The following is a 26,236-nucleotide window of genomic DNA, read 5'->3' as shown; positions in this document are numbered from 1 at the left end:
TTTTATATTCATACTAGTGTAGTTACTGAAAGATATTCCTTACATTTAATAACTAAATAATAATCCTGGAGTTCAAGAGGTTAAAAAATTTCACAAGTTAATATGTAAACATCCTCCGAGGCCAAAAAGGGCATCCCCAGTGTTGTACTGAATTAATGGAATGTCTGCAACAGAATTTGTATTGTTTTTAATCGCTATATCAGCATAGAAAAGTCTACACATGCAAATATCTTCAGTTATATCTGAAATACTAGCTACAGCATGTAGCATATCTTCCCTTTCAACAGATGCATTTCCCCAAAATCTATATGGGCCATGGGCTGTTTTATAGGTAGTAGACTTGCAAGCTAAGGTGAATTAGCCTAACACTGTACTTGAACCGGAAGTGACTGCTTATACCGTTTGTAGCATAAAACGGTATAGCATAAAAAAGTGTTACAGAAATAATCTGCTAGACTTACAACTTAAAATATCGTTTCGTATAGAGGACAATAACTTTAATGTTTTTATGCTTGGGTTTATTCAACACCATTCTGAAAGTTTTCTAAACTTTGCACTCATAATTTTCATTAAACTTCAAAAACAAACCACCAAAGTCATGTAAAAATGTATAAATATGCAGAAGGTATTTGAGAAAAAGAATCTGATAGCTTATAAATACTACTAATAATAAACAAATAAATACAAAATAAGTGTAAAAAAAAAAAAAAAAGAGCTAAACCACAAAGGGTAAAGGTCCAGAAAAAGACAACTCATGTTGCTCTGCAAGGTTCCTGAACACCATGCCAACTACTGTTACTTGAAGGAGACAAATTCTCAGTTCAGTGCTCAAACTCAATCACTCGCACTGCATAATTTAGCCCATCTGCTACATTACATGATTAAGCATTAATTAAATGGAGAAGATGAATAAATAATATCACATACCTTTAAGCCTAATCAACCTAGGTACAGTTCAGTGTAAAGACACTCAAGTTGTTCATTGTCAGCACAAATCACACTCCAGAAAATTAAGATTAAGAAGCCAAAATGTTTATTCTGAATAAAAAAATCTGCAGGAAACAATCAAGAGGCTATACTAAGGGAGAACCTCTTGTTGTTGGACTTTAAAGTTCAGCCTTTGTGATATAAGCACAGACCAAATTAACTTGCATCAGAGTCGAAACACCAGTGTGCATGTGCAGAGATTGGAAAAATAGCTTGCATATCAAAATAAATGTCATAATGCTTTGCTACACTAGCTCCAAAATAAAAAGAAATTTAGGAGTAGTTAGTCCTAAAAAGCAAACTACTTTGGATTTTTTTCTTTCAGTGGAGAAATATAAATCTTATTTATAGAAAAGTTTGTGGTAGCTTCCTAAAACATGACAACTTGAACACAACAAACAAAACCTTTGGAGGCATTACAGCAAACTAGCAAAGTAAAGACATAGGCAGTTGGTCTATCACAATTTTAATTTTATACACACACACACACACACACACACACACACACACACACACACGTTTAGGAGAAATCTGAAGGTTGAGATTCAATACACCACTGATGATACTTAGTGCAGACATAAAAAGTGCTGAAACTTTCACGGCAAAAGGAGCTCAGTTCACGACTGGACAAGTGACACCAATTTTGAACTAACCACTCACTTTATACAGGAATATGAATGAGCCACTATCTGAAGTAGCCTTGCAAAATGGGCAAATAGACTTTCCGCATAATAATCTCATAACGTAAGTGGCTGTAATGTATTTGATCTCCCAGGCAGTCAGGCCTGCCTGGATGACTCAGTTTTCATCATTATGAAAATGATTCCCATCCAAGCACTGCTTTAGATCAACACACATCACAATTCAAGGCCTTCGTGTGCTGTTAATGGTGACTACAGCATGCATCTTTCACTTTCTTTCCTCTATTCCATTTCAGTCGAGTCAAGTTCAGTGAGGAATTTCTGGCACTTGGCTATGAGTACATTAACTGCCTCACTGACTAGGACATCGGGAGGTAGGATTCCAGTAGACTCCACTGAGACTGAGACAGAGAGACAAAGAAAATTAGCATGTAATCTTAGAAAATCTTGAAGAACCATAACAGTTATTCATAAATCAAGACACATACATATGAAGTGGTCCCGCACTCGTCCTAGTTTGACCAAACTTTTTAGGTCATCATGCCTAAGCACTTCTCGACTGCATGTGTCCAGACGACTGTTGACCACTTTAGCCACTTGTTTTCCTGAGGTAAACAAGGAGCCAGTCAGAACATGTGTCAAAAGTCTGCTGCGATTCTAAGCCTGTATGTCACCTTACTGGGAGTCCTACCATCAATGTTCTCCACTTCAATGACTCCAGGTGAGAAACAGCGTTTCAGTCTCTCTGCTGTTTCTCCTTCAACTGTCTGTAATAATGTGATCTCAGGAAGAAGCCTGTAACTAGCAGTAGCTACCGGCGAAAACTTGGCATGATCCTTGCCTGTATGAAGAGCATGCGATTATACAAATTTTCTTTCCAAAGGCTCTGCTGGTTAAAGGGCCTAATCGCAGTCTCACCTTCATACCACTTCATAATCTTCAAATATATATTTACCCAATCCTTTAACACAGTGCATCACTATGTCAAGCTCTTGCCCAGGCCGGAGCTGTGCCAAGAGGATGTCCCCATGCACAGGACCAATCTTAACATCTGCAAACACATCTGCCTGGTTGCCGATGGGTACCCATGTCATGTGTCTTGAATACACTGAAAAGGGGTACAAGCAGCAAGTTAGCTGCTTCATGAATGGCAGGGCATTTATCTACAATTACTCAAACACCATGACGTCATTAATTCATCAGCGTATTCCCCCTCTGAGATTGAGTGTCAAAGTCTATGACAAACATGAAGTAACTGGGGTAATGTGGAATGCTCACATTCAGAAATATACAGTAAATGGAAGCACAAAGTGCACAACCCAACACATAAATCCCAAGGCTGTGTCCAGGTGCAATGAAAAACATTTCATCTTTTTAATAATTCTATAGCAAAGTATAACATAACCACAAACTATTTAAATCAGAATTTTTATCTGTCAAGTAGCAGATATATAGAAATTTCTCTCGGTGCAGGTGTCAAACATAAAACTAGATCAGACTAAAATAGGACAAGGTATACTATAAAACTTTACATTTTACTCAATTTTGTAGAACATTTGTATTATCTGAAAATTGGACGTGTATCACTCATATTTAAAATAAGGTATTTATATACAAAACATATCCAGGTAATTATTTGGGTCATTTTGTAAGTTTTACAAAATTAATTATTCTTTCCAAAATATTTAAATTAGGCTTTCAAATACCATTAAATATCAGAACATAGTAATGTTTGAGTAAAGACAAATAAAATGTTCTTTATTTTTAGACATAGATAATTCATTTTACAGATATTCTTTAACTTATTAAACAACCTTTTCTTTCTTATGAAGACTGCACTCAATAAACAGGTTAGAACTGCCACTAAAGGACATGTCACATGCAAGTGATTTCACAAGTTTCAAAAAAGAACATTTGATGGCTAGAACTGCACAAACATCAAGCACAAACCCTTCTGCAGACAGCATGTTCCTGAGCGGAGTTGTGTCACAGTTCACTGCATGTCCCTCATCAAAAAGTCACGCATTTTCAAATGCAAAGCTAAATTTAACAATTCAGACCTTTTCTTGGAGCAATATCAGAACTTTACTACATCTGGCAGGTATGGAGAGTACTCCAGCTACTCAGCCCCCCCAAGTTAACTTTCTTGCTGGTCATTTTTTAATCATCAAAATAAAGATGTTAACTACTTGGAATTTGTTTGGCTTCTTGAACTGCAGCAGTTGCCATTCAAAATGATAAATTTTACAGAACTGAAAAGACCTTTAAATGTGCCTTTAAAATGTGAAACTATATGTAAATCATCTTATTAATACTCCACTTACCCATGTGATTCAGGTACAGTTCCTTGGGATCTGATGAGTCTTTGGAGGCCCTGGGATTCCTTGTGCATTTGACCTTCATCTGAAGCTGTATAGTGTCAATTTCTGTGCCTTCCTCGTCTCCTAACAGAATGAACCACCACAAACTAATTAAACAAAGATTAAATAATGTAGATATTATTTATCATATTATTAAAACTATTAACCCAGTGTAAATGCGGCATCTTGTAGATTTCAAATGTACTGCACATATGAAAATTTAAATATTAAAAAGGAGAAATCTGTTTAGAACACTTTATCCACATGGTTTAAAAGGAAAACAACACTCACCATTATTTCTGTACTCAAAAAGACGAGGATCAGCTTTGATGGGTATCAAACCAAGTCTATGTGCTAGAATTTCATCTTGAATGATAGATGTATTGTTGTAAATGAAAACCTTTTCAACTGCCATAGTTGGAACCTAAATTTGCAAACAATAAAAAAGTAAACACAAACCTAGCAAATGTAAATTTTTGGTGATTAATATTGATCCCTTTTTAATCATTGTGCGTTTCTGACATATCCCTCGTCAAATATGCAAATGCATATGTTGCTTCACTGCCAGTACAGCAAGAAAATACCTCAGCAAGCAATATCCGTCGAAAAGCATTAGCAATGGAAGCATCTATTCCCACCATGTCAAACTCCAAAGTATTTTCATCCATATGAACAACGTCAACCCTAAAATTCTGTAATAGGAGAGTACGCAAAATGAAAACACGCTGTAAAGCCAAAGAGTAGACTTCAATCAAAGCGACTAGAAGATAAATTTTGAAGATTGCTATCTTACTCTTTTGAATTTCTTGAGATTCCATATGTCATCATAACCAGGGTAATTACCCGGAAAGTCTGTAGAATGAACCTATGCACAATATGGACATTAAACTATATAGATTCAAGTACATTTGTACACATATGACATAAAATAAAAGTCACAATCGGGTAAGTATACTTAGGTAGCTAGATAAAACAATACAACGTAATAAATATTGTCAGTGTGAACGTTTTCGGCTATTAGCAGGACTACTGCACCCTGTATTTATAATTTGCATGTACGATACAATTGACTATAGACATTACACAGCATTCATGTTAAGTATAATCCATGGAGGATGTACTTACATTTTTTACCCCAAATTCACCCAAAATCACTCTATCACGAATCTCATCCACGTTGCTCAAGGAAGCCGCCATCTTCACTACACCACTTGTCATCACTACACTTCCTATGAATAGCTTAGTTGTATTTCAAAATAAAATGCAGGTGGGACTTCTCGATGACTTATTTTGGGTTGTATAAGTGGGAAATAGATTTTGGACTCTTTTTTAACAATATGTATTCTTGATTTAAATATTTTACTTCTTGTTTTACTTTTTGAACAGAGAGCTGAAGAGAGTTGTATATTGACTTTTACTCTAGCGTATCGCTAGCGTCTCGTATCTAGGTGTTTTTGTTATTACACGTCCGCTCGATCGTGCGTTATTAAATGTTGATAGCGGGCGAACAGAAGAAATGTAAAAGTTCGTTTAATTGCGTCATGACATTATTAAACCTCTGAGTTATATTGTGGTTGTAGATTAAACTCACAGTGGGTCCTAGACAGCTCCATTAGTCTACCTCAAGTCAATATAATATAAAGTTAACTTAAGGACAAAGGGATGGACGACAGTCCTGAGAGAAACAAAAGTTTGGAATACATGGACGACTCTGATGCTGCTGAGAAACCTTGTGATAATAATGACATGTGGGGCGAGGTAGACGTTTGCCATTTGATATCAATTGAGCAGGATGGTGGGACAGGTTCTTGAGAAAGATGTCATTGGTAGCTAACCTGTTAGCTAGCAGTTTAGTTTTAGTCAGGTGGTTGACCCAATGAAGCTAACCTAGATAGCTAAACTAACGTAATTAAGTAGCAAGATAGCTAGCGTTAGCTAATTAACTTACAGATAGCTAAGATGCATAGCTAACGCTAGCTAAGCTAATTAACCTAGTACTCATTCGTGTCGGTTCCTAGCTAGCTAGCCAACTTACGCTGGTTACGAGCTAACTTGACAGCAAGTTCGCAAACTAAAGCCATTGCTAAGAATGGTCTCTAAGTTAGGGTTCAGTAATGTTACCCTTTCACTTAAACTCTGTGAAGTCCTCTAAAATGTAGCTAGCTGAGGTCAAGATTGCAGTTTTTTCCTTTATAAAATAACTATGGTGTAAATGTTTAATACAGTGTACTATAGCATTATCTGAACGTTTCTGTTATTTTTACTGTCTTAAAGCGTTCCCTACCTATGAAGGAGTTTTATCCTTATATTCGCTGCTCTCTCTGCAACGGGTTCTTCATCGATGCCACTACCATCACTGAATGTCTTCATACATGTGAGATTCACGTCCGACGGACTAGCTCACCAGTGCTTTTTGTGCTGGAAAACCTATACAACTATGCACCGATTTGACATTTAGTCCGGTTTTGTGACACAGTGTTTCTTTTTTTTAAATAATAGTCTGTAAGAGCTGCATTGTCAAGCACTTTTTCTACAGCAACAGGTGTCCCAACTGTGCCATCGTTGTTCATCAAACTCAGCCACTGTACAATATAAGGTATTTTATATGATATAATTCTTTTTCACTTTTCTTTTGTACCTCATGCTTGTGACAGTGGGTGTTGGACCTCATACATACTCTGGGCCTTTTAGAACCACATAAAAGAACAAATGCAAGATGTCTTACTTTTGACATATAGAATTTTATTTGATCAAAATATGGTTTTCAGTTTCTGCTAATCATTGTGTTTTAAACTAGCCTGGGGAATCCTTTTGAGAACTTGGGTATAATTGCAGCTGTCTTGAAACAATAATGGCCTCATGTTGTGCCTCGAGACCTGCTGTTGTGTATAGCTGTAGTTATTGCTATCTTGTGACTTGTTTCTATTACTTAATTGCTTTTTTATTGCTTCTGTTTTCTATAGACCTGACAGGCAATTACAAGATATAGTTTATAAAATGGTTCCATATTTGGAAGAAGGTGAGGTGTTACTTATTATATATCCAAACATGGTTATTTTCTATGTTTTTTCCATTTTTCTTACTTCAAACTATTCTATATTTTTTCCCTCAAGCGGAGAGAATACAAATGTGCACATTTTACAAAGAGAGAGGACTTGTAGTTCCAAAACCAGGTAGGTTGTTTTTGATTAAAAATACTATATCTGGTAGGTTATGCATAGCTGTGGTGTAAATGCTCCTTTCCCTTTTTAGTGGTGGTCCCAGCCACACTTCCAGTGAAGCCTCAGAAACAGAAGCAGAAAGACCTCATGCCACAATCTGTTTTTACCATTCCTCCAGAACTTGATGTGTCTGTGATGCTTGAGTTTGTTGGGTGAGTAGTCTTGCTTGATTTTCTTTGTGATGAATGCAGTGTTTTTATTACTAGGTTTCACCACTAGATGGAGGTTAAACATCAGAAACAACTAATGATTTGTTAATTAATTCTGTATTGAGTGTACATATCAAACATTATATGTGTGAAAACCTTTTTTGTTTTTGACTTCCAGAGCTGAGGAGGGCATTGAGAATTATAAAGTATGTTTTGTATTTATATAATGATATGTATGTATAAGGCATTGATCTCATGAATTATGCAGACCTGATGGTGTTTTCTTACTGCAGCCCCTAGAGAGGAAGTATGTGCGTGTATCAGGTGAAGCCACTATTCGTCATGTGGAACTTTTTATCAGAAGGAAGATGGAGTTGAGTCCAAATTTGCAGGTATAGCTCAGTGCAATATGATACATAATTACTCTTGTATTATTAGGAGGAAGCTGTTAAGTGGCTCAATAAAATTGGATCAGTATCTATGTTTCAGTATAAAGCCACAAACAAAACATTTACATTTATTGATACAAATACATTATTATTATTATTATTATTATTATTATTATTATTAATGTGTCAGTGAAGGATCCAGTGAAATGAGATCCAGATTTAAACAATGAGGCAAGATGTGTGATTTGCAGCAGTCTCTTTTATTAATTGGGCGCAGTACAAGTTATGAAATCGACTGAGCTTGCCAACAGCTTGAAACATCAGAAAATTAAACAAAAGTGTGTGGTGTACATGTATCTCTTAAGTAGCCAAAGCAGACAAACATATGTAAGAATATTGTTTCAAAAGCCACTGTTGGTAAACAGAACAGAGATGGTAGAGAGGTGTACTCTAAAGCAGTATTGCTGGGTTGTAAAAATGTCTATGGATTTAACTCAGGGTTGTGCATGTCAGAATGGTGGCATTATATTTCAGCCAGCATTTATGAACTCAATTTCAGTGGGACTTATTTGGCAGAAGGTCAAATTATGTTGGTGCCACTTTTTTTCTTTCTTTTCTAAGTGGCATGTACCCTAGTGCACATAAAGAACACTTCCATTTCAGCATAGAGATAACATTCATTCTGCTAGTCTGCCTCCCAATCAGTAATGTACACTAGTAGAATACTTATTAATACATAAGAAGTCCCATTCAAAGCCAGTTGTTTGGGAGGAAACTTGATATGTGGCAGTTTAATGTGATTAACCCTTTCATGTAAAAATATTACATTTGTTTTTATTGTTTTTTTTTTATGAAGCTGCCATGTTTTATGTAATAAACATACAATAATTATAAATCCTAATCGAAAAGGTGGACAATAGTCCAATAGGTGGACAATATACAGTATCTGAGAATGTGATGTGTGAGGCGTGCTCAGTGATTCAGTGGGCAAAAAAGGTAGAACACAAGATTGACCCATCTCACAGAGGTGGAAGCTGCTCAATTACAAATGCGTACTTTGTTTGTATGTAGCCTGTCAATGAGGGTGTGATCTAAAAAGATTTTTAGATTAAACGCAACACAAATATTTAAAGAGCAGCGAAACCGCACACTCAGTAATCTTAAGCAATTAATTATTTTTCCACTAGAGGGTGCTAGTATGTCTTCTTCTAGAGCAGAACATTTTATTATTGTCTCCCTGAGTAGTATGCAGGCAACCCATCTAGCTGATTCAGTCTTTAAAATAGACCAGTTGCTATCGAAATTAAGAGTAGGGATAACGTTGCAGATAAAGGGGGGAGGTCCTAACTAGATGAATAGAGGGGGCTGCTGGTTCAGAAATTTGGAATAACCCTGATTAGATCAGTAATGCACAGTATTGATGCTACTGTAATGTGTGAGATTGATGACTTTTGGAGGTGCATCAAGTTCTACCATTGTTGCAACAAATTTAAAGTTAGTGGAAATAGATTGCATGTGACGAAATGGTCATAGCTGGATTAGTCGCATGAGCTAATGGCTAACCTGCTCACTGGATGAAGCATCTAGCAGGAAAATGTTGTAGGGTGCAGGGTAATGGACAGGAGAGACTGAAAAAATAAATTGCCTGCAGGAGAAAAAGGACAAGTGTGGTTGAGGCAAAAGGGGATGCAAGCAGATGAAAGCAAAGGAAGAGTATTTGTAATGCAGTGGTACAATAACATACAGCTGAGATTTAATAAATTTTAGCTTTCTTGACCATATCACTTCTTTGTTTTAAATATATTCATTTGAAACTACTCTTTCTGGCAGGTGGATGTTGTTTGTGGGGAGCACCTCTTAGAACAATGCCAGTCTTTGAGAGAAGTGCGTAACACAATGGGAGAAAATGCACTACAGGTACATTTATAAGTGTTGTCTGATTATGTACTAATATTTTTATGTCATGAATTATAGGAAGAAAGTAATAGTTCAATACTTGCTATGTCATGAAAATGCTTGTATGAGGCAATATTATCTATTCAAAATTGCATTTTATTTAAACAGGCCCTTCAAAGGTGAATCTGTTATTTATTTATTTGTCTGTTTATGGGGCTGTTGCATTTAACCAGCCCTTTTAACTATGTACAAATATCACTAATAGTGAGGGTTTTTTGTTTTTTGTTTCTGTTTTTTGTTGTATTTTCCTTTTTCCATGATCTTAGGATGGAATGCTGGTTTTACATTTTGGAATTGTGCTTCCTGGTCAGTGAACAGAAGAGTTATGCAGTCTTACCTGTCATGCCTGGAATTTCTGATTGAGAGCAATTTTTTTTCCCTCAACTGCCTCCTGTGGGGGAAAAAAATTCCTTCATTGAACCAAATCTTAATCCAAAATGAAACAGTCTCCCTTGGCTAACAGTTTATTTTATGTTTTAATTTCCTATACTTTGTGCTGGGTTCTTGTTAAATCCAGTTGTATATTTTATTGAAACACTGGAAAATTGGAAACTATAGATTACAAGAGATGTTTTAAAGAAAATGAATATACTGTGTTTTGTACTGAAATGTTTTGATGCAACATGTTCTATTTAATAAATACATGTTTGATTGTTTAATGCTTTTGAATGTAGTACATGGGCAGGACTCTTGATGAATGTAGCTTTTGGTTTGAAAGAGTTTAATTAAAAGTAAAAGGTTGTATGAACTTTTTGTGCCTTTATCAGGGATTATTGTGTCTACACAAAGATTGCAACAGCGTTTCAGTCTTGAATAGCTTTAAAAATCTGTGCACATGTATTGAGTTAGACCTCAATGCACATGCATTTGCAAATAGAGCAAATATTTATTTGTATAAAATCAAGTAGAGGCAGGATGCAAATGTGCAACAAGACAGGTGTAAACAATGAAGAATAGCAAAGCATTAGAGTGGGTGAAGACTAGACAAAAAACAATAAAAACACAACAACCATCACATTTAGTGGTGTTTATTTTTATGTTCATTTTTTTAAAGGTTTTATGCATTTATCAGTTACATGCATTTAAACCAGTGTTGTCCATCAGATTAGTGACAGTGTCTCTCAAGGCTGTTAAGATGGATATTTTCACTGGCAATGTGAGAGGTGGATACATGCATGGACTGAGCCCTTAAATTCTCCTGGGGGTATTTGGTAATGGATCTTTTCTGTTAGGAAAGAAAAGAAATGCAGTGCTATGTTTTACTTTTTTACTTTTGAATAAAAGGGTTACATGACTTTGATTCTGACAAAGGAAGACAGATTAAATGGTTTACAGATGCAAGTGTCCATGTTATGAGTGTATTGGACCATGCTCACTCCCCTAAAGTTTTTCAAAGGCAGTTTATTGACTTTGAAGCAGTTTACTGCATTTTGTGTATGTTATTTTCTATCATATTAAATTAATTGGTATTATGCACTTTAGTTGTGAGTTGTTCAATATTTTATCAATAATAATGACCAAAACCAATATTCATGAAAGCTCTTAATGTGGTTAAAGAAACCTGTTGTGTGATGGGATTGTATTTGTTGCATAGTTTACTGCATAAGAATTAATATGGTTCTTTGGGTGAACTTGCTAAAAGTGCAGTTCATTTCTTAGCTGTGAGCCATCTTGGCATTCAAGAGCCTGGTAATCCCTTATGTAACATGCCATCTTACTGTTGGTGTTTCTCAGTGAATGTTCATTTCGTTATTGTTTCCTGATTTTTGAGATGATCATTAATAACTGGTTACCAAGGAAACCTTGTAATCATACTTTAATAAGATAAGGCAAAGAAAATGCATGTAAAAAACTGAATTTACACATTTATGTTTGGTATGTGTGAATCTGTTTAAAAGTAAGAAGCTTTTCTCGTAGCCTACCTGCTGACAAGTTCAAGTGACATGATTAGGCGACCCTACCTACGTCTTGTACATGTAGAGTACGATACCATGTCTGAGAAAAATATATCTGAAAATAATATAGTAAGTATAATGCACACATAGAACATGACATATAAAACTTGTTTCAATTAACCCTTTTTATCTAGAATTTACATAGACATAATCAGCACAGCCCAAGTTGCGTGAGTCAAGTTCAGGACCATGGACAGAGCTTTCTCTACCAGTCAACTTCTTGAAATCCCAACATGCATTAAAGTGATTTTTTTTCTGAATTGGTATGTCGGGATTACAGTGTTCGTGGTGAAATAACGTAGGCAAAATGAACAAAACGGTATAGGCCAAGTAAATGACTGTATAGGATATAAGTAAGGCTACTTGATAACTTGCAATGAATTATGCCCTTTATAGCACAGTGAGTGAAGATGATTTCATTTTATTCAGTCCAGTTTCTGTGTGGGATTCTGGGCAGATTTTATACAGTCTTCACATGGAACGTGAAAGCCAAGCAGAACCAACCAGCTCTCTCTGAACTTATATAGTTTGTTGTTTCTGTAATTTGTTTAAGAAAACTTGAAACGTTTCATCACAGAATCTTAAACGACTATAGCCGTTAATGTAATTATTTACATTTGGGGTAATCGAGGAATCATTTCTGGGGTACAAATGTATTAGCATAATCCGTCATTACGGCATTATCCTGCAGTAGAAAAAAAAAAGTCACTTCACGCCGCACAGGACAAGATCGCCATTCAGTACAGAGATGCAACTCGACACCAGTCTGCCTACAGTACAAACAGTGGTCACGGCCGGCATGTTTTTGTGACAGATTAGCAGGTCTACAACTTGTGAGGAAAGGGGACAAGATAGATGTACTTTTGACTCTTAATGCCCAACAGATATGTCCACACTTCCAAAAAGTCAGATCAGCATATTTTACATTTACGGCATTTAGCAGACACTCTTATCCAGAGCGACTTACAAAAGTGCTTTGTCATTTACTCATAGAATATAGTATAGTACAGTATAGTAGGTTAGAATTAAACATGCCAATGAACTAGAATACAGGGATGAATGCTGATACCTTGAAGTGCAAAATACATAAGGTCTAGCTTAAACAATGATAAGTGCTATAAATAATAAGTGCTAGAGTTTGTTCAAAAACAAACAGTGCCCTACAATAAGTTCTAAATTAGTCAGTCAATAAGGGAGCAGTATCAGTTGTCCTTTAAATATTCTGCAAATAGTTTGAAGACTGCAAAGGACTCTGCTGTCCGGACAGCAAGTGGGACTTCATTCCACCATCTTGGAGCCAGGACAGAAAATAGTCTCAATGCTTATCGTCCATGAGACCTGAAGCACGGTATTTCAAGCCGAGCCATACTCGAGGTACGGATCGGGCTTTGATTTCTGGCTTTGTAGGCAAGCATCAAGGTTTTAAATCTGATGCGTGCAGCTACAGGGAGCGCAGCAGTGGAGCAACGTGTGAACTTCGGAAGATTGAAGACCAGTCGTGCTGCTGCATTCTGGACAAGTTGTAGAGGTTTGATGGCTCTTAGAGGAAGACCAGCAAGTAGCGAGTTGCAGTAGTCTAGCTTTGAGATCACAAGAGACTGCACAAGCACCTGGGTAGCTTCCTGCGAAAGAAAGGGTCAATCCTTCGTAAATTACAAAGGAGGAATCTGCAAAACTGGATTAGATTAGAAACATGAGTTGAGAACGACAACTGGTTGTCCAAAGTTACGCCCAGGCTACGGGCAGCTTCGGACGGTGATACTAGGGAGTTCTCAAAGGAAACAGTGAGGTCATGGTAAGGGTTGGGAGTACCTGGGATGAACAGAAGCTCAGTTTTAATGGGGTTGAGCTTCAAGTGGTGAGCTGTCATCCATGACGCAATGTCAGTCGAGCATGCCGAGATACGTCTGGAGACCTGCGTGTCAGAGGGTGGAAAAGAAAGAAATAATTGAGTGTCATGGACGACACTCAGTGGTAGGAGAAACCATGAGAAGATATTGCATCGCCAAGAGAACGAGTATACAAAGAAGAGAAGGGGTCCAATACTGAGCCTTGTGGAACGCCAGTGGAGAGTCTACACGGTTTGGATGCGGATCCTCTCCATGTCACCTGATAGGACCGTCCATCAGATAGGACTGAAACCATCTCCAACCAGAGCCAGTCACACCAAGCCTGGAAAGAACAGAGAGAAGAATGTTGTGGTTCACTGTGTAAAAGGCTGCTGAAAGGTCTAGAAGAATCAAAACAGATGACTGTTTGGCAGCTTTAGCGGCATGAAGTTTCTCAGTCATCGCTATGAGGGCCGTTTCTGTAGAATGTGTCGGTTTGTAGCCAGACTGACTGAGAAAAAGAGACAATTGGTTATAAACTGCTCGTTTAAGGGCTTTTGAGAGGAAAGAAAGAAGTGATACCGGTCTGTAGTTGGTAACGCTGGAGCTGTCAAGTGTGGCCTTCTTGAGGATTGGTACCACCCTGGCAGTTTTGAATGCCCAATCTACTCCAACCCTGACCACTGATCTCACTTCTCAGCCTGCCGCCCCCAAGGCGCCAATACAGCCCCACCCAATAACAGTAACTACCACTCAGTTCACACAGCTGCCATCATCTTTTCCAGGTGATGCTCTGCTTGGTCTTAAATCAGTTTCAGGACCCATTCCAGGCACTGATGTGAATGGCATGTGCACTCGCATGATAAGCCATTAGAATGTGTAGGTTGCAGCCCTGGCACCAGTCCCATCACAACAATTTATTCCAGGTCCTTTTTAGAGGAGAAACTCTCAGGTTTGTGGTGATACCAGCCATTCTACACTCCTGCAATGTTGAAAATGTTGATGTCTCTCTTGTTTTACTCCCTTCCTTGGAAGAGGGACTGCAACAGACAAGGGTGAAGACAAATGGATCAGACTAATACCGTTCTGAGTCAGCTTTTGGAAAAATAAAACACCCACACTTAGATAGGGTCAGTTAGGAAGTAGACAGTAAACCCTCAGTGAAGATGAACCAAAGCTAGAGCTTCTCTATGTTAACACTTGTTCAGCCATGTCAGCAGAATATCAAGTCGTGGCTCAAGGATCTGCACAGATGCTTACTTTCAGTGAACTGAAGAGCATGATAGATTCAGGAGCCATGGATTGCACTCTGAATGAGGAGGCAAAAATATTTACTGAGAGAAACAGCTCTTGTGGGGAAACTTCAATCAGTGGAAAAATATATATACTAATTGGTTGTGAAGGAAAGCAGATTCATCCCAAGTACTTGTATGACTTAGTGCTGAGCATCTATAGATTAAATGCATTGACCCTGTTTTAGTAGTTCCAGGTCAGCGTGATCATTGGCTGTAGCACCCTCAAACACCTGATATGGCGGCGCGGTAGCACGCAGCGGCCACTCCAGGTCCGATAATGGTGCTATTGTGCTACATTTTTCCAGGAACTTAAACCACACATACATGGAAACAACCAACCTCCATAGCCTGCTACACTTAAGATAATGCACAAACCTACCTGGACGACGGCGTGCTTCAGACGCTCTGTGAGGTCGGGTTGCTATGCGTACCAGCCCTGCAGACCACGGCGTCGCTTGTCCGAATGCCGAAGGGGGAGACACCGCAAGTGTTGTGCAAGGAAGCAGAAGCGGGGGAAGCGAGCTGGGGTCCGTGCTAGGCTAAAAGCTAATCCTAGCAGACCAGCTCTACCATCTCTATTCCTTTCAAATGTCTGCTCCTTGGATAATAAACTGGACTGCATCAAACTCCAGCAGACTACAAAGCGAGAGTTCAGAGACTGCTGTGTTTTAGTCTTTACTGAAACGTGGCTCAGCGACAGTATTCCAGACGCCGCCTTTCATCTGGATGGATTAGTCTCATTCCGTGCCGATAGAGACAATGCACTCTCCGGCAAAACACGCGGCGGAGTATGCATTTATATCAATGAGTCCTGATGTAAAAACTCTGTGCTTGTCGTTAAGTACTGCTCACCGCTGGGGGAGTTTGCTATTGTCAGATACAGACCTTTTTATTTACCGCGGGAATTCACCTCCGTGTTTATAATCGCGCTGTACATTCCACCCAGTGCGAGCACACGAGAGGCTCTCCAGAAGCTGTATGGAGCGATTAGTGAACTGCAGAACGTTTATCCAGACGGACTGTTTATTGTCGCCGGAGACTTCAACCACGCAAATCTCAAGTCAGTACTGCCCAAATTCCATCAACATGCGAACTTTGCAACGAGAAGAGCGAACGCGCTGGATCTCACTTACACAAACATTTTCGGTGCGTACCGGGCGGAGCCCCGCCCCCACCTCGTATACTCTGACCACATGTCTGTAATGTTGATGCCTGCATATAAACCGATCGTCAGAGCTTCTGAAGCAGGTGAGAACCTGGCCAGCAGGAGCCATCTCTGCTCTTCAGGACTGTTTTGAGCAGACGACTTGGATCACGGTCAAGGAGGCTGCTACTGACGGTGGCACTGTTAACCTGGAAGAGTATACAGCATCAGTAACTGGCTACATCAGCAAGTGCATTGATGATGTTACTGACTCCAAGACCATCACCACACGACCAAGAAGCCATGGATGACTGCTGAGGTGCACATGCTACTGAGGACCCGTGACTCAGCCTTCAGAACGGGTGACAGAGAGGCTCTCCGGAAAACCAGAGCCAAACTGTCACATGCGATCAGGGAAGCAAAGTGCGCACACGCACAGAGGATCCATGGACACTTCAAAGACACTGGTGACACACGACGCATGTGGGAGGGTATTCAGGCCATTACTAACTACAGGAAAACATCACCTTCCTGTGACAGTGATGCCATCCTCCCAGATGCACTGAATGACTTCTATGCACGGTTTGAAGCGCAGAACAACATTGCAGCAGAAAAGTCCATCCCTCCGCATAATGACCAGGTGCTGTGCCTGACGGCGACTGATGTGAGGCGTACTCTGCGTGGAGTTAACCCACGGAAAGCTGCTGGACCAGACAACATCCTGGGTCGTGTGCTCAGAGAATGTGCTGACCAGCTTGCAGATGTCCTGACAGACATATTCAATATCTCTCTGAGCTGTGCCGTGGTTCCAACATGCTTCAAGACCACCACCATCGTCCCCGTGCCTAAGAAGCCCACGGTGTCGTGTCTCAACGACTACTGTCCCATCGCACTAACATCCATCATCATGAAGTGCTTCGAGAGACTCGTCATGAGACACATCAAGACCCAGCTTCCCCCTTCTCTGGACCCCCTGCAGTTCACATACCGCTCCAACCACTCTACAGATGATGCCATCTCTACCACACTTCATCTGGCACACACACATCTGGATAAAAAGGGCACCTACGTAAGAATGCTGTTCATAGACTTCAGTTCAGCATTCAACACCATTGTTCCTCAGTATCTGATTGGAAAGTTGAGCTTACTGGGCTTGAACACCTCCCTCTGCAACTGGATCCTGGATTTCTTGACTGTTAGACCTCAGTCAGTTCGGATTGGGAGCAGCACTTCCAACAGCACCACACTGAGTACTGGTGCTCCCCAGGGCAGCGTACTCAGCCCTCTGCTGTTCACACTGCTGACTCATGACTGCAGCGATGCACAGTTCGAATCACATCATCAAGTTCGCTGATGACACGACCGTGGTGGGTCTCATCAACAAAGACAATGAGTCAGCATACAGAGAGGAGGTGCGAGAACTGGTGAGCTGGTGTAAGGTCAACAACCTGTATCTGAATGTTGACAAGACAAAATAAATGGTTGTTGACTTCAGGAGAGCAAGGCAAGATCACTCCCCGCTTGCCATCACTGGCTCCTCAGTGGAGATCATCAAGAACATCAAGTTCCTTGGTGTTCACATAGCGGAGAACCTCACCTGGACCCTGAACAGCAGTTCCATCACCAAGAGAGCCCAGCAACGTCTTTACTTCCTTCGGAAGTTGAGGGAAGCCCATCTCCCATCACCCATCCTCACTATCTTCTACAGAGGTACTGTAGAGAGCATCCTGAGCAGCTGCATCATTACCTGGTTTGGGACCGCAAGACCCTCCAGAGAATAGTGAGAACAGCTGAGAAGATCATTGGGGTCTCACTTCCCTCCATCACGAACATCTACATAACAAGCCGCATCCGGAAAGCCACCAACATTGTGAAAGACCCCACACACCCCTCACATGAACTGTTCACCCTTTTGCCATCTGGAAGAAGGTACCGCAGCATCCAGTCCCGCACCTCCAGACTGTGCAACAGCTTCTTCCCAGAAGCCATTAGACTCCTGAACTCTGGCTAACTCCAATTCAGATTCCAAAATGGGCACTTTTATACATGCTTATATACAGTCACACAAACACACACACACACACACCTACATACATATGTACATACATACATATCTATTGTTGTGGAATTTTGAACAAACAGCAAGTCAGACGTGATTAAGAGAGTAATTTAATAAGAAAAAGAATAAAATAAATGTTTGGCTCTCCTCAGGTAGGGAGCCCCGAGTATACAAAACCGTGGCTAGTTATACTACTCCTGTGCTGTCTTTAACCAATCATCTTTTCTTAAGCAGCTCTTCTTTCCTTTGTTGCTGTGGCTATAAGCCAATCAGCTCTCGGCTTGGTTTTTTTCCACAAACCAACCCAAACTGACTCCAAACAGTGTGGGTTGTGTGTCAAGTTGACCTTGATGTTAACAGTTCCTGATACATGTTCAACTTAATCAGCAACAGGTGGATACAAATGTGCAAACAGCATTATTAATTTAAGAACAAAAGGATCAGTGTGATTTTATATGAATCACATAATACATAGTTTCGTATCATTTTCCATCACATTTCCCCCCTTTGATTCTTATACAATCATTTGTTAATTATCAGAGAATACAGTGTGCAGGTACAGGGTGTTATCCTCATCCAGGTCCTCTTTAGTGACCTGAATAAGTTGGTATCTGGTATCCATATTCATGCGAATAGTACTAAGCATACATTGACATAACAAGGGTCCACAACATATAATCAAGGCAAGTAGTAAAATGGATGGGAGAATCATAATTACAATACTTTTCCACATTGAGAATAGAGATCCCTGTTTCCAGTCCCAAGGTCTCACTCCGGCTTCTTCAGCACGAAGTTGGTCAGCAATCTTACTCATGTGATCCAAGGCCATGGAGATATTACCTCCAGGTGCATCACTGGGCGGTATGTACGTGCAACAATGGTCGCCTATCATCGAGCACACTCCCCCTTCCTTAGCGAGGAGCATGTCCAAGGCCATGCGGTTTTGTGTCGTCAGTAGTATTTGGAATGGTCCTCTCCACCTGGGTTGGCTCCACCGCTTCCTCCTGAAGTCCTTAATCAGCACCCAATCGCCTGGCTGATGTGTATGGAGGGGATTGTCCGTCACCTCAGGAAGGACTGCCTTCACCTGCTTAGACACATGGAAAAGAGATTTGTGCAGAGACACACAATACTGCAAAAGCGATTCATTGATCAGGTTAGTATCCCAGTCGGGCGGACCTATCCCTGTGTTGGGAGGCCGTCCAAACACTATCTCAAAAGCTGATAAGCCTGTTCGTGCCTGCAACCTGGTTTGACATTGCCACAGGACGAGGGGAAGGCATTTTACCCAATTCATGCCCGTTTCCTGCATTAATTTAGCTAGACCCCCTTTAATGGTACCGTTTGCCCGTTCTACTGCCCCTGCACTAGCAGGGTGATAACTGCAGTGTTTTCTCATATCCACCCCTAGGTATTTAGTCAGAGACTTTAGCCCTTCATGTACGAAGGGTGTCCCATTGTCACTGGACACTCGTTGTGGCAAACCCCATCTGGGAATTATTTCTCTCAGTAGCGCTTTTGCTACTGCATCACTATCTTGTTTCCCTGTTGGGAAGGCCTCCACCCACTTACTGAACACACATATACACACACATGTATGTACCTCTTCCCTTTGGCTGGTGTTAGTTCTACAAAATCTATTTGCCAATGTTGAAATGGCTCACTAGGCGGCGGGTGTCCGGCGGGTGCGTGTTTGGTATGATTGTCTCCGTGTGGTGTGTTTTGTGCACATACCAAGCATCGGGAACAAAATTTTTTGGGTATGTGTGTTTATTCCCGGTGCATACCAATGTCTCGTTATACTCTCCACTAATCCCCCCCCTTTGCTCATGTGACTTCTTCCATGAGCAATCTCAATTGGTCCTTTCATATAAGAAGTGGGGAGACATGGTTTGTTCAAATGATTTATTGGGATCTGGAATGCCTAAAGCAGGCATGACCTGTAATAACTGCTTCAGTGCTGTAAAGGCCGCTTCAGCTTCTGGCGCCCATTCTAACTGAGAGGAATTCGATCCCTTGGTCCGTATTATATTTCTGAGTGGCCCCTCATGCTCTGCATAAGATGATATGAATGTTCTACAATAGGAACACATGCCTAAGAAGGACAGCAGTTGTTTTTTCGTCGTGGGTCTTGGTATAGTCAAGATGGCATTCACTCGGTCTTTAGTCAGCATGCGCGTTTGTTCAGTGATGTCATGTCCTAAAAAATGCACTTGCTGCTTACAAAACTGTCATTTGGATTTGGATGCCTTATGGCCTTTCCCTGCTAAATGATGTAGCAGTGCCACCGTGGCTTGTTTACACGCTTCTTGTGTTTTCCCACAAATCAAAAGATCATCAACGTATTGCAGCAAGGCTGTTCCTTCGAGGAGCTCTAAAGCTTCTAGGCTTCAGTGTAAGGCGGCATTGTAAATGGTTGGTGATTCACAATACCCCTGACACAGTCTTGTAAATATGTATGGCTTTCCTTCAAAAGTGAAAGCAAACCAAAATTGACTATCCTTGTGCACAGGTACACTAAAGAAAGCATTGGCCAAATCAACTACACTGAACCACTTGCTATCTGGTGGGATCTGAGAGAGAATGGTGTGCGGGTTTGGAACTTCTGGGGCTCTAGGGTGTACTGCCGCGTTGACAGCCTGCAAATCCTGCACAAATCTCCATTCATCTCTCCCTGGCTTCTTAACTGGGAAAAATGGAGTACGTACTGGTGAGTCTGGGCATGGCACAATTACTCCTGCTTGTTTTAATGGTTGGAACACTGGCCTGATGCCCTCCACTGCCTCTGGTTTCAGAGGGTATTGGTGCTGGTGTGGTCTATAATCAGATTTTGGGGTGATGTGGACGGGCTCACATCCTTTTATTAAGCCCACATCATTTTTTTCCTGTGCCCATAATCCTGCAGGAACTGTTTTCAGTTCCTCTTCCTCTTCCTCTGAGAGGGTAACAGAGGCTGCCATAATTACCATATTTGGACTCACAAGCTCGACCCCCCCTTTTGCAATTTAGCCTATACGGGGCTGGCATTTTCCACACTTCTATGCTCGGGCTGTACATAATTTCATACTGGGGTTCTTTTATCCAGTCAGTTGCGCTCAACACGCGTTTGGTCCATAACCCTACTCTCTGCCAGTCTGGGTCAGCATGTGCGCTAGCCAGCGACACATGAGGTGCTGCATGTGAGATCGAATATAAAGATTTCTGTTTATCTGAGAGCTGCACCACTCCCGCAGCCCACTCGCAGTCCCACGCTATAGCTGTGATAATCCAACTGTCACTGCCCCCCCAAGTCAAATTTCTGTTCAAAATCAACATCAGATCCCTCATGGACCTTCATTGTACAGTGAATAGAGTCACTTTGTTTAACTGTCAGCTCACCAGGTAGCGTGTTAGTAACTTCAGTCATAAAATGTGTTAGTACTTCCCCAGCAGTGCACTGCAATTCATACACGTACAAAGGGGCTCCTGCCTCTAGCTGGACTCCCTGTGTAGGTGTTTCCCACATAACAATTAACCCCTCTGGGTTGCTGCTAATTGTGCACCCAAGTTTACACATTAAATCTCTAGCTAACAAATGAATGGGACAGGTTTCTGACACCAAAAAGCTGTGTTTGAATTGGCTGTTTCCTAAACTACATTGGAGAGGCTCGGACATCCTTTCATCAATGGGATGACCTCCCACTCCAATTACTGTTATCCCATGTCCTGGTCTCATTCTACATTCTATTAATCCTTCTTTTAACACTGAGTGGGTGGCACCACTGTCAACCAAAAACCTAACATTTTTTCCCTCTACTTTCACAGTTACCTGAGGGACAATAATCTCAAACTCAGCCCAAAGAAATGTCATCTCCTGCAGAGGTCAATCAAGTTCCTTGTCCATGTTATCGACCAGAATGATGTTGCGGTGGACCCAGCTAAGGTGGATGTAATTTCTAACATGTCAAGAGAAACCATATTGGAGGAGATGGTAGTACTCCTGCTGTGAAGAATCTTAAGGCCTTCATGGACATAGTCTTTTTCTATTAGAGCTTTATCCCTGGATGCCTGGCCACTATTCACATTAACAGCTGGGCAGAAGAGAAAATGACAGACTGGTCAGGCTGAAAGGAGGGCTGGTGTATATTTAGGAAATTGATTCCTGTGGATTGGAGCCCTGCATGTGAGGAAGCCTTTCATAAGCCCAAGAGTGAGCTCCTTAATTGTGCCCTACTAGCTTACCCTGATTTTCCAAGGCCCTTCATCTTGTCCATGGATGGCTCTTTAGATGGTCTTGGAGTGGTATTATCACAGCTGTCTGATGGCGAGTTATAAGGTATGCCCTGTCACCTTTGCTAGTAAAACCCAGAGTAAGGCACAGCAGAGATATCCTGCATATCATCTTGAGTTTAGGAGTTTGTAGCTTTGAACTGGTGCGTTAAGGAGAATTGTCACTAATTGAAAGGACATGAATTCACAGTGTGGATAGAGAACAATCCGGTCACTCATATACTGACCAAGCCCAGGCTGGATGCCTATGAACAGAATTGGGTGGCCAAATTGTCTTCCTATGTTTTGATATGTAGTATATTCCAGGTCCAAAGAATATCATGGCAGATGCACTCATCCTCAACCCCTCTGACTCTTCCATCAGCAGACACCTTGTTCATGAGCTGTACAGTAGCTTAATGCAGGAAGCAAAGGGCGAAGAAGCTGACAAACTGCATGATGTCTTCAGGTTTGGAATCCATCTTCTACAGGCAATCCAGCAACTCTAATTTATCTCAGATACAGCATGTTTCTGTAGTTCTTCTGAAGATAAGGTTACCTTGCTACTTCACAGTGACAAGTGGCAGTAACAAGTGTGACCAGTATAATAGGCTCAAGAGCTGACTGATCAACAGTATCATCAGCTACTGGTTGAATACACACATCGAGAATGTGCTTGTTGCCCCATGGTGCCTTGAGGTAGACTTCAAGTGGTCACGTTAGACACAGGTTATTTAATAGGTTTTTAATGGGGCCTTATGAGATTGTACTGGATACTTCGCAGTAGGTTCTGCACTAGGGTCTTATGAGATCATAATGAATACTTCATGGTAGGTTACGCTGAGCCTTTATCTAGAGTGCTATGAGAAGTACCGATTTCAAACAAATTGTTGTTTGTGCACTAAGGTGCCTTGGAGTTTGAGTGTATTTTTATTTTATTTATTTATATTTTCTTTATTTGGAGCTAAAAGGGTGGGTGCCAGTTTCATTTGTTTTCATTTTGTCCTGTTTTGTTGTTAGGGAGTTAAGGAAGTCTTCTTTTTGTTTAGGGAAGTGAGTTTCCGGTGAGTGTATTAGCATTTTGATTGTTATGTTGGCTTTCGCCCACCCTGACATTATGCTTATGATTTTGTGATTCTGTGTGACCAAGATTTAATTATAAAAGTCGTTAATCCTACTGCAATTTTTGTATCTCCGTGTGTTTTCTTTATGTTGTGTGTTATGATTAGTCCCTCCCAGCTTCTGTGTTCCATGTTTTCCCTGTCTTGTGTATTTTAGTTCCATGCCATAGTTTTGATTTTCCACACCTGTCCCTCATTTAGTTCATGTATTTAAACCTTGCCTTGTGGCCTTGGTCTTGGCTGTTCATTGTGTTTACTTCATTGCATTTATGCCTTCGTTGTGGTTATGTGTTTGGTTGTTTTGATATTTTTGCAAGCCCGTAAGTTTGTATTCCGTGCCTTTGTATTTCTTAGTCTCCGGGTGTTTCCTAGCCTTTGCTATAGCCTGTTTCCCCTGTTTGGTTTCGTGTGTTTTGTTTGTTTGACCATGTATCCCCGTGCTCTCTGTGTTGGTAATATGACCCTGGTCTGCTACAACGACTCATAATAAATTTTGCTTTTCTCTGCACTTGCGTCCACCTCCTTACCGTTCACCGTTACATTGTGTCCTTTTGACCTCATATCAAGACAATACAATAAGGCCATATGATATGGATGCCAAATCACTGGCCCTGCTGAAGCATTGGAAAGAGCTCAAAGTCCAGCAGGGAATCTGGTAAATGGAGACAAGGGAGCGTGTGAGCAGAGGATTGGTACTGCCACTCAATTTAAGAGACAATGTATTGGCACGAGTTTGATTTGTTATGCAATCAGAATGTGTGATTTGGGTGAGACTCTCAGACATAAATACCAGGGCACCTAGTATAATAGGACATAAACTGCACCTTTATGTTCCTGAAGGCCTGATCAACCTTCTTAACACATTTTTCATCTGTATTACATAATCTTAAACAGTTTTTTAACTGAATACGGAAATATCTTTGTGATAAATGGTTCAGATGGTCAAAAGTGAATAGTGTCACTGCAGATATTTGGTATTGAAGTGAAAATTGGGTGTGGGATGATTTTGGTGAAATTCAGGATGGATGAATGTAACAGGTTAATGTAAGAGTATAAATATTTGTCTTATTAATTTCAAAACAATTAATTTCAATATTTCACATCTATATTTCCTACCTGTGTGTATTATGTGGTTTGTCATGGTTGGCCCCTCCTAGCATTCCTGTCTCTGTGGTTTCCCTGTCATCTGTCTTTGTTTTGCTTTACTTCCTTGTTGTGGTTCCATTCCTTAGTTTTGTTTTCTCCGCCCCTCAGGACTTGCACCTGTGTCTTGTTTAGTGTTCATTAGCCTATGTACTTAATCCCTGTGTTTGGCCTGTCTGGTTGCTGATTACTGTGAATTCAAGTTTGTTTGATGACCTGTTGTGGTTTTGTTGCCTGTATTTGTATGGCCTAGCCTTTGTGATGTTTGTTTGTCATAGTTATTTGTGCATATCCCTCCTTATGTAAATTGTATTGTTTGTTATAACCTGCTTCCCTTTTCTGTTACCATGTGTTTGTGTTTACGGTGTATTCCCAGACTCTGTGTTGGCTCTCTGACCCTGGACTGTTCAAGCGATTACAACTCTGGGTTTGCTCTTTTCAGCATGTGTGACTGCCTCCTAACTGCACATAGTTACAGTTTGTGTGTGTGGGTGGGTGCATCTGAATACACACAAGTAAAAGCTTTTTCTAATGGAACTAGAAGGGAGTGAAGCCTCTCTCTCTCTCTCTCTCTCTCTCTCTCTCTCTCTCTCTCTCTCTCTCTCTCTCACACACACACACACAGTGGGCCAAGGCATCACTGATTTTATATATCATTTCAATAATGGTATATACCACAGGTTCCCACCTATCTGCCAGTTTCTTTTTGCTCCACTCCCCTTGATCCCCAGTTTGCAAGGTTGTAGCCTTGACTTTCTTATTGTATTGGCAGGTCTGATGTTCTTGGTCCTGCTGAGCGATTCTGGCAATCTCAGACAGATAAGACAGGAGCGTTATGGAATAACTGCTGAAATCTGTCACAATGGGTTTGTGCAATATGGAACATGACACCCACTGGTAGTGACTGAACATGGACAAACATCAGGTGCAAACATGCACAGCCACTAGTCTCATAGACAGTTTCAATGGAAGGCAAAAATCAGTGTTTGGATCTGTTGTCATTCTTGCTTGGATTTAAGCGGGGGAGTGGAGGGCTCACAACATTTTAGTGAGTGTGTAGTTAAAACCACTCTGTGCCCCCATTAAAGTTAATGTCATCACAGTAAAGGACCAGAGACCTAGTACTGCCTCTTATCTCTTCATTCAAATACTGTCAGAACACAACACAGGATCGCAATTAAGTAGACAGAATAGGTGGATTACAATAGTACACCTGATCAGCTGATAAATACTGCTTGAACTAAAAATCACTATTGTAGATGTAAAGGTAACCCATTACTTGAGTATAATGTCTGACCTGATACTTTTAAAATAGATTTATTCCTGTTTTTACAAGACCACACAGTAGTCTACATGTGAACAATGTAAACCAAACAAACAAAAAAACTACATATAATGCCATTAGATAAGACAATAACTATAAAAATATAACAAATAGGGTGAAAAGAATAATACAAGACATTTACAGCATTTAATGATTTACAATTATGACTGAGTACAACTTGAGCAATTGAGGGTAAAGGACCTTGCTCAGGGGCCCAACAGTGGCAACTTGGCTGTGGTGGGGCTTGAAGCAGCAACCTTTCAATTACAAGTCAAGTACCTTAACGTGTGTGCAAGCAAAAGTATAGCCTATAGGTTTTAAACTGAGCTGCATAGGCTAAAATTATGAGAACGCACCTTCAAAGCAAAATACAGTGAATGTGAAGTACAGAAAATAAGTAACAGGCTGCTGCTAA

The 26,236-nt window shown here is 40.5% G+C and overlaps 2 protein-coding genes across 2 annotated transcripts; one reads left to right on the top strand and one right to left on the bottom strand.

Moving 5' to 3' along the window:
• Positions 1-501: 501 nt before the first annotated feature.
• Positions 502-5,196, bottom strand: polr1c (RNA polymerase I and III subunit C). Its single transcript, XM_027029564.2, has 9 exons — positions 5,114-5,196; positions 4,782-4,853; positions 4,573-4,680; positions 4,280-4,412; positions 3,953-4,072; positions 2,584-2,736; positions 2,320-2,469; positions 2,117-2,233; positions 502-2,029 (listed from the first exon to the last, which is right to left on the bottom strand). The coding sequence occupies exons 1-9, from the start codon at positions 5,183-5,185 to the stop codon at positions 1,911-1,913; spliced, it is 1,044 nt and encodes a 347-aa protein (XP_026885365.1). The 5' UTR covers positions 5,186-5,196; the 3' UTR covers positions 502-1,910.
• Positions 5,197-5,449: 253 nt separating this feature from the next.
• Positions 5,450-10,451, top strand: pcgf6 (polycomb group ring finger 6). Its single transcript, XM_027029583.2, has 10 exons — positions 5,450-5,746; positions 6,263-6,362; positions 6,488-6,584; positions 6,952-7,007; positions 7,102-7,161; positions 7,241-7,361; positions 7,537-7,564; positions 7,652-7,750; positions 9,578-9,664; positions 9,970-10,451. Exons 1-10 carry the CDS (start codon positions 5,651-5,653, stop codon positions 10,015-10,017), a joined length of 792 nt encoding a protein of 263 aa, XP_026885384.1. The 5' UTR covers positions 5,450-5,650; the 3' UTR covers positions 10,018-10,451.
• Positions 10,452-26,236: the final 15,785 nt, after the last annotated feature.

This window comes from Electrophorus electricus, chromosome 11 (genome assembly GCF_013358815.1).
Source record: "Electrophorus electricus isolate fEleEle1 chromosome 11, fEleEle1.pri, whole genome shotgun sequence".
In the NCBI taxonomy this organism is placed as follows: Eukaryota; Metazoa; Chordata; class Actinopteri; order Gymnotiformes; family Gymnotidae; genus Electrophorus; species Electrophorus electricus.
Note: the sequence above shows the minus strand (reverse complement) of the source record. Positions and strands in the feature narration are given on the sequence as shown.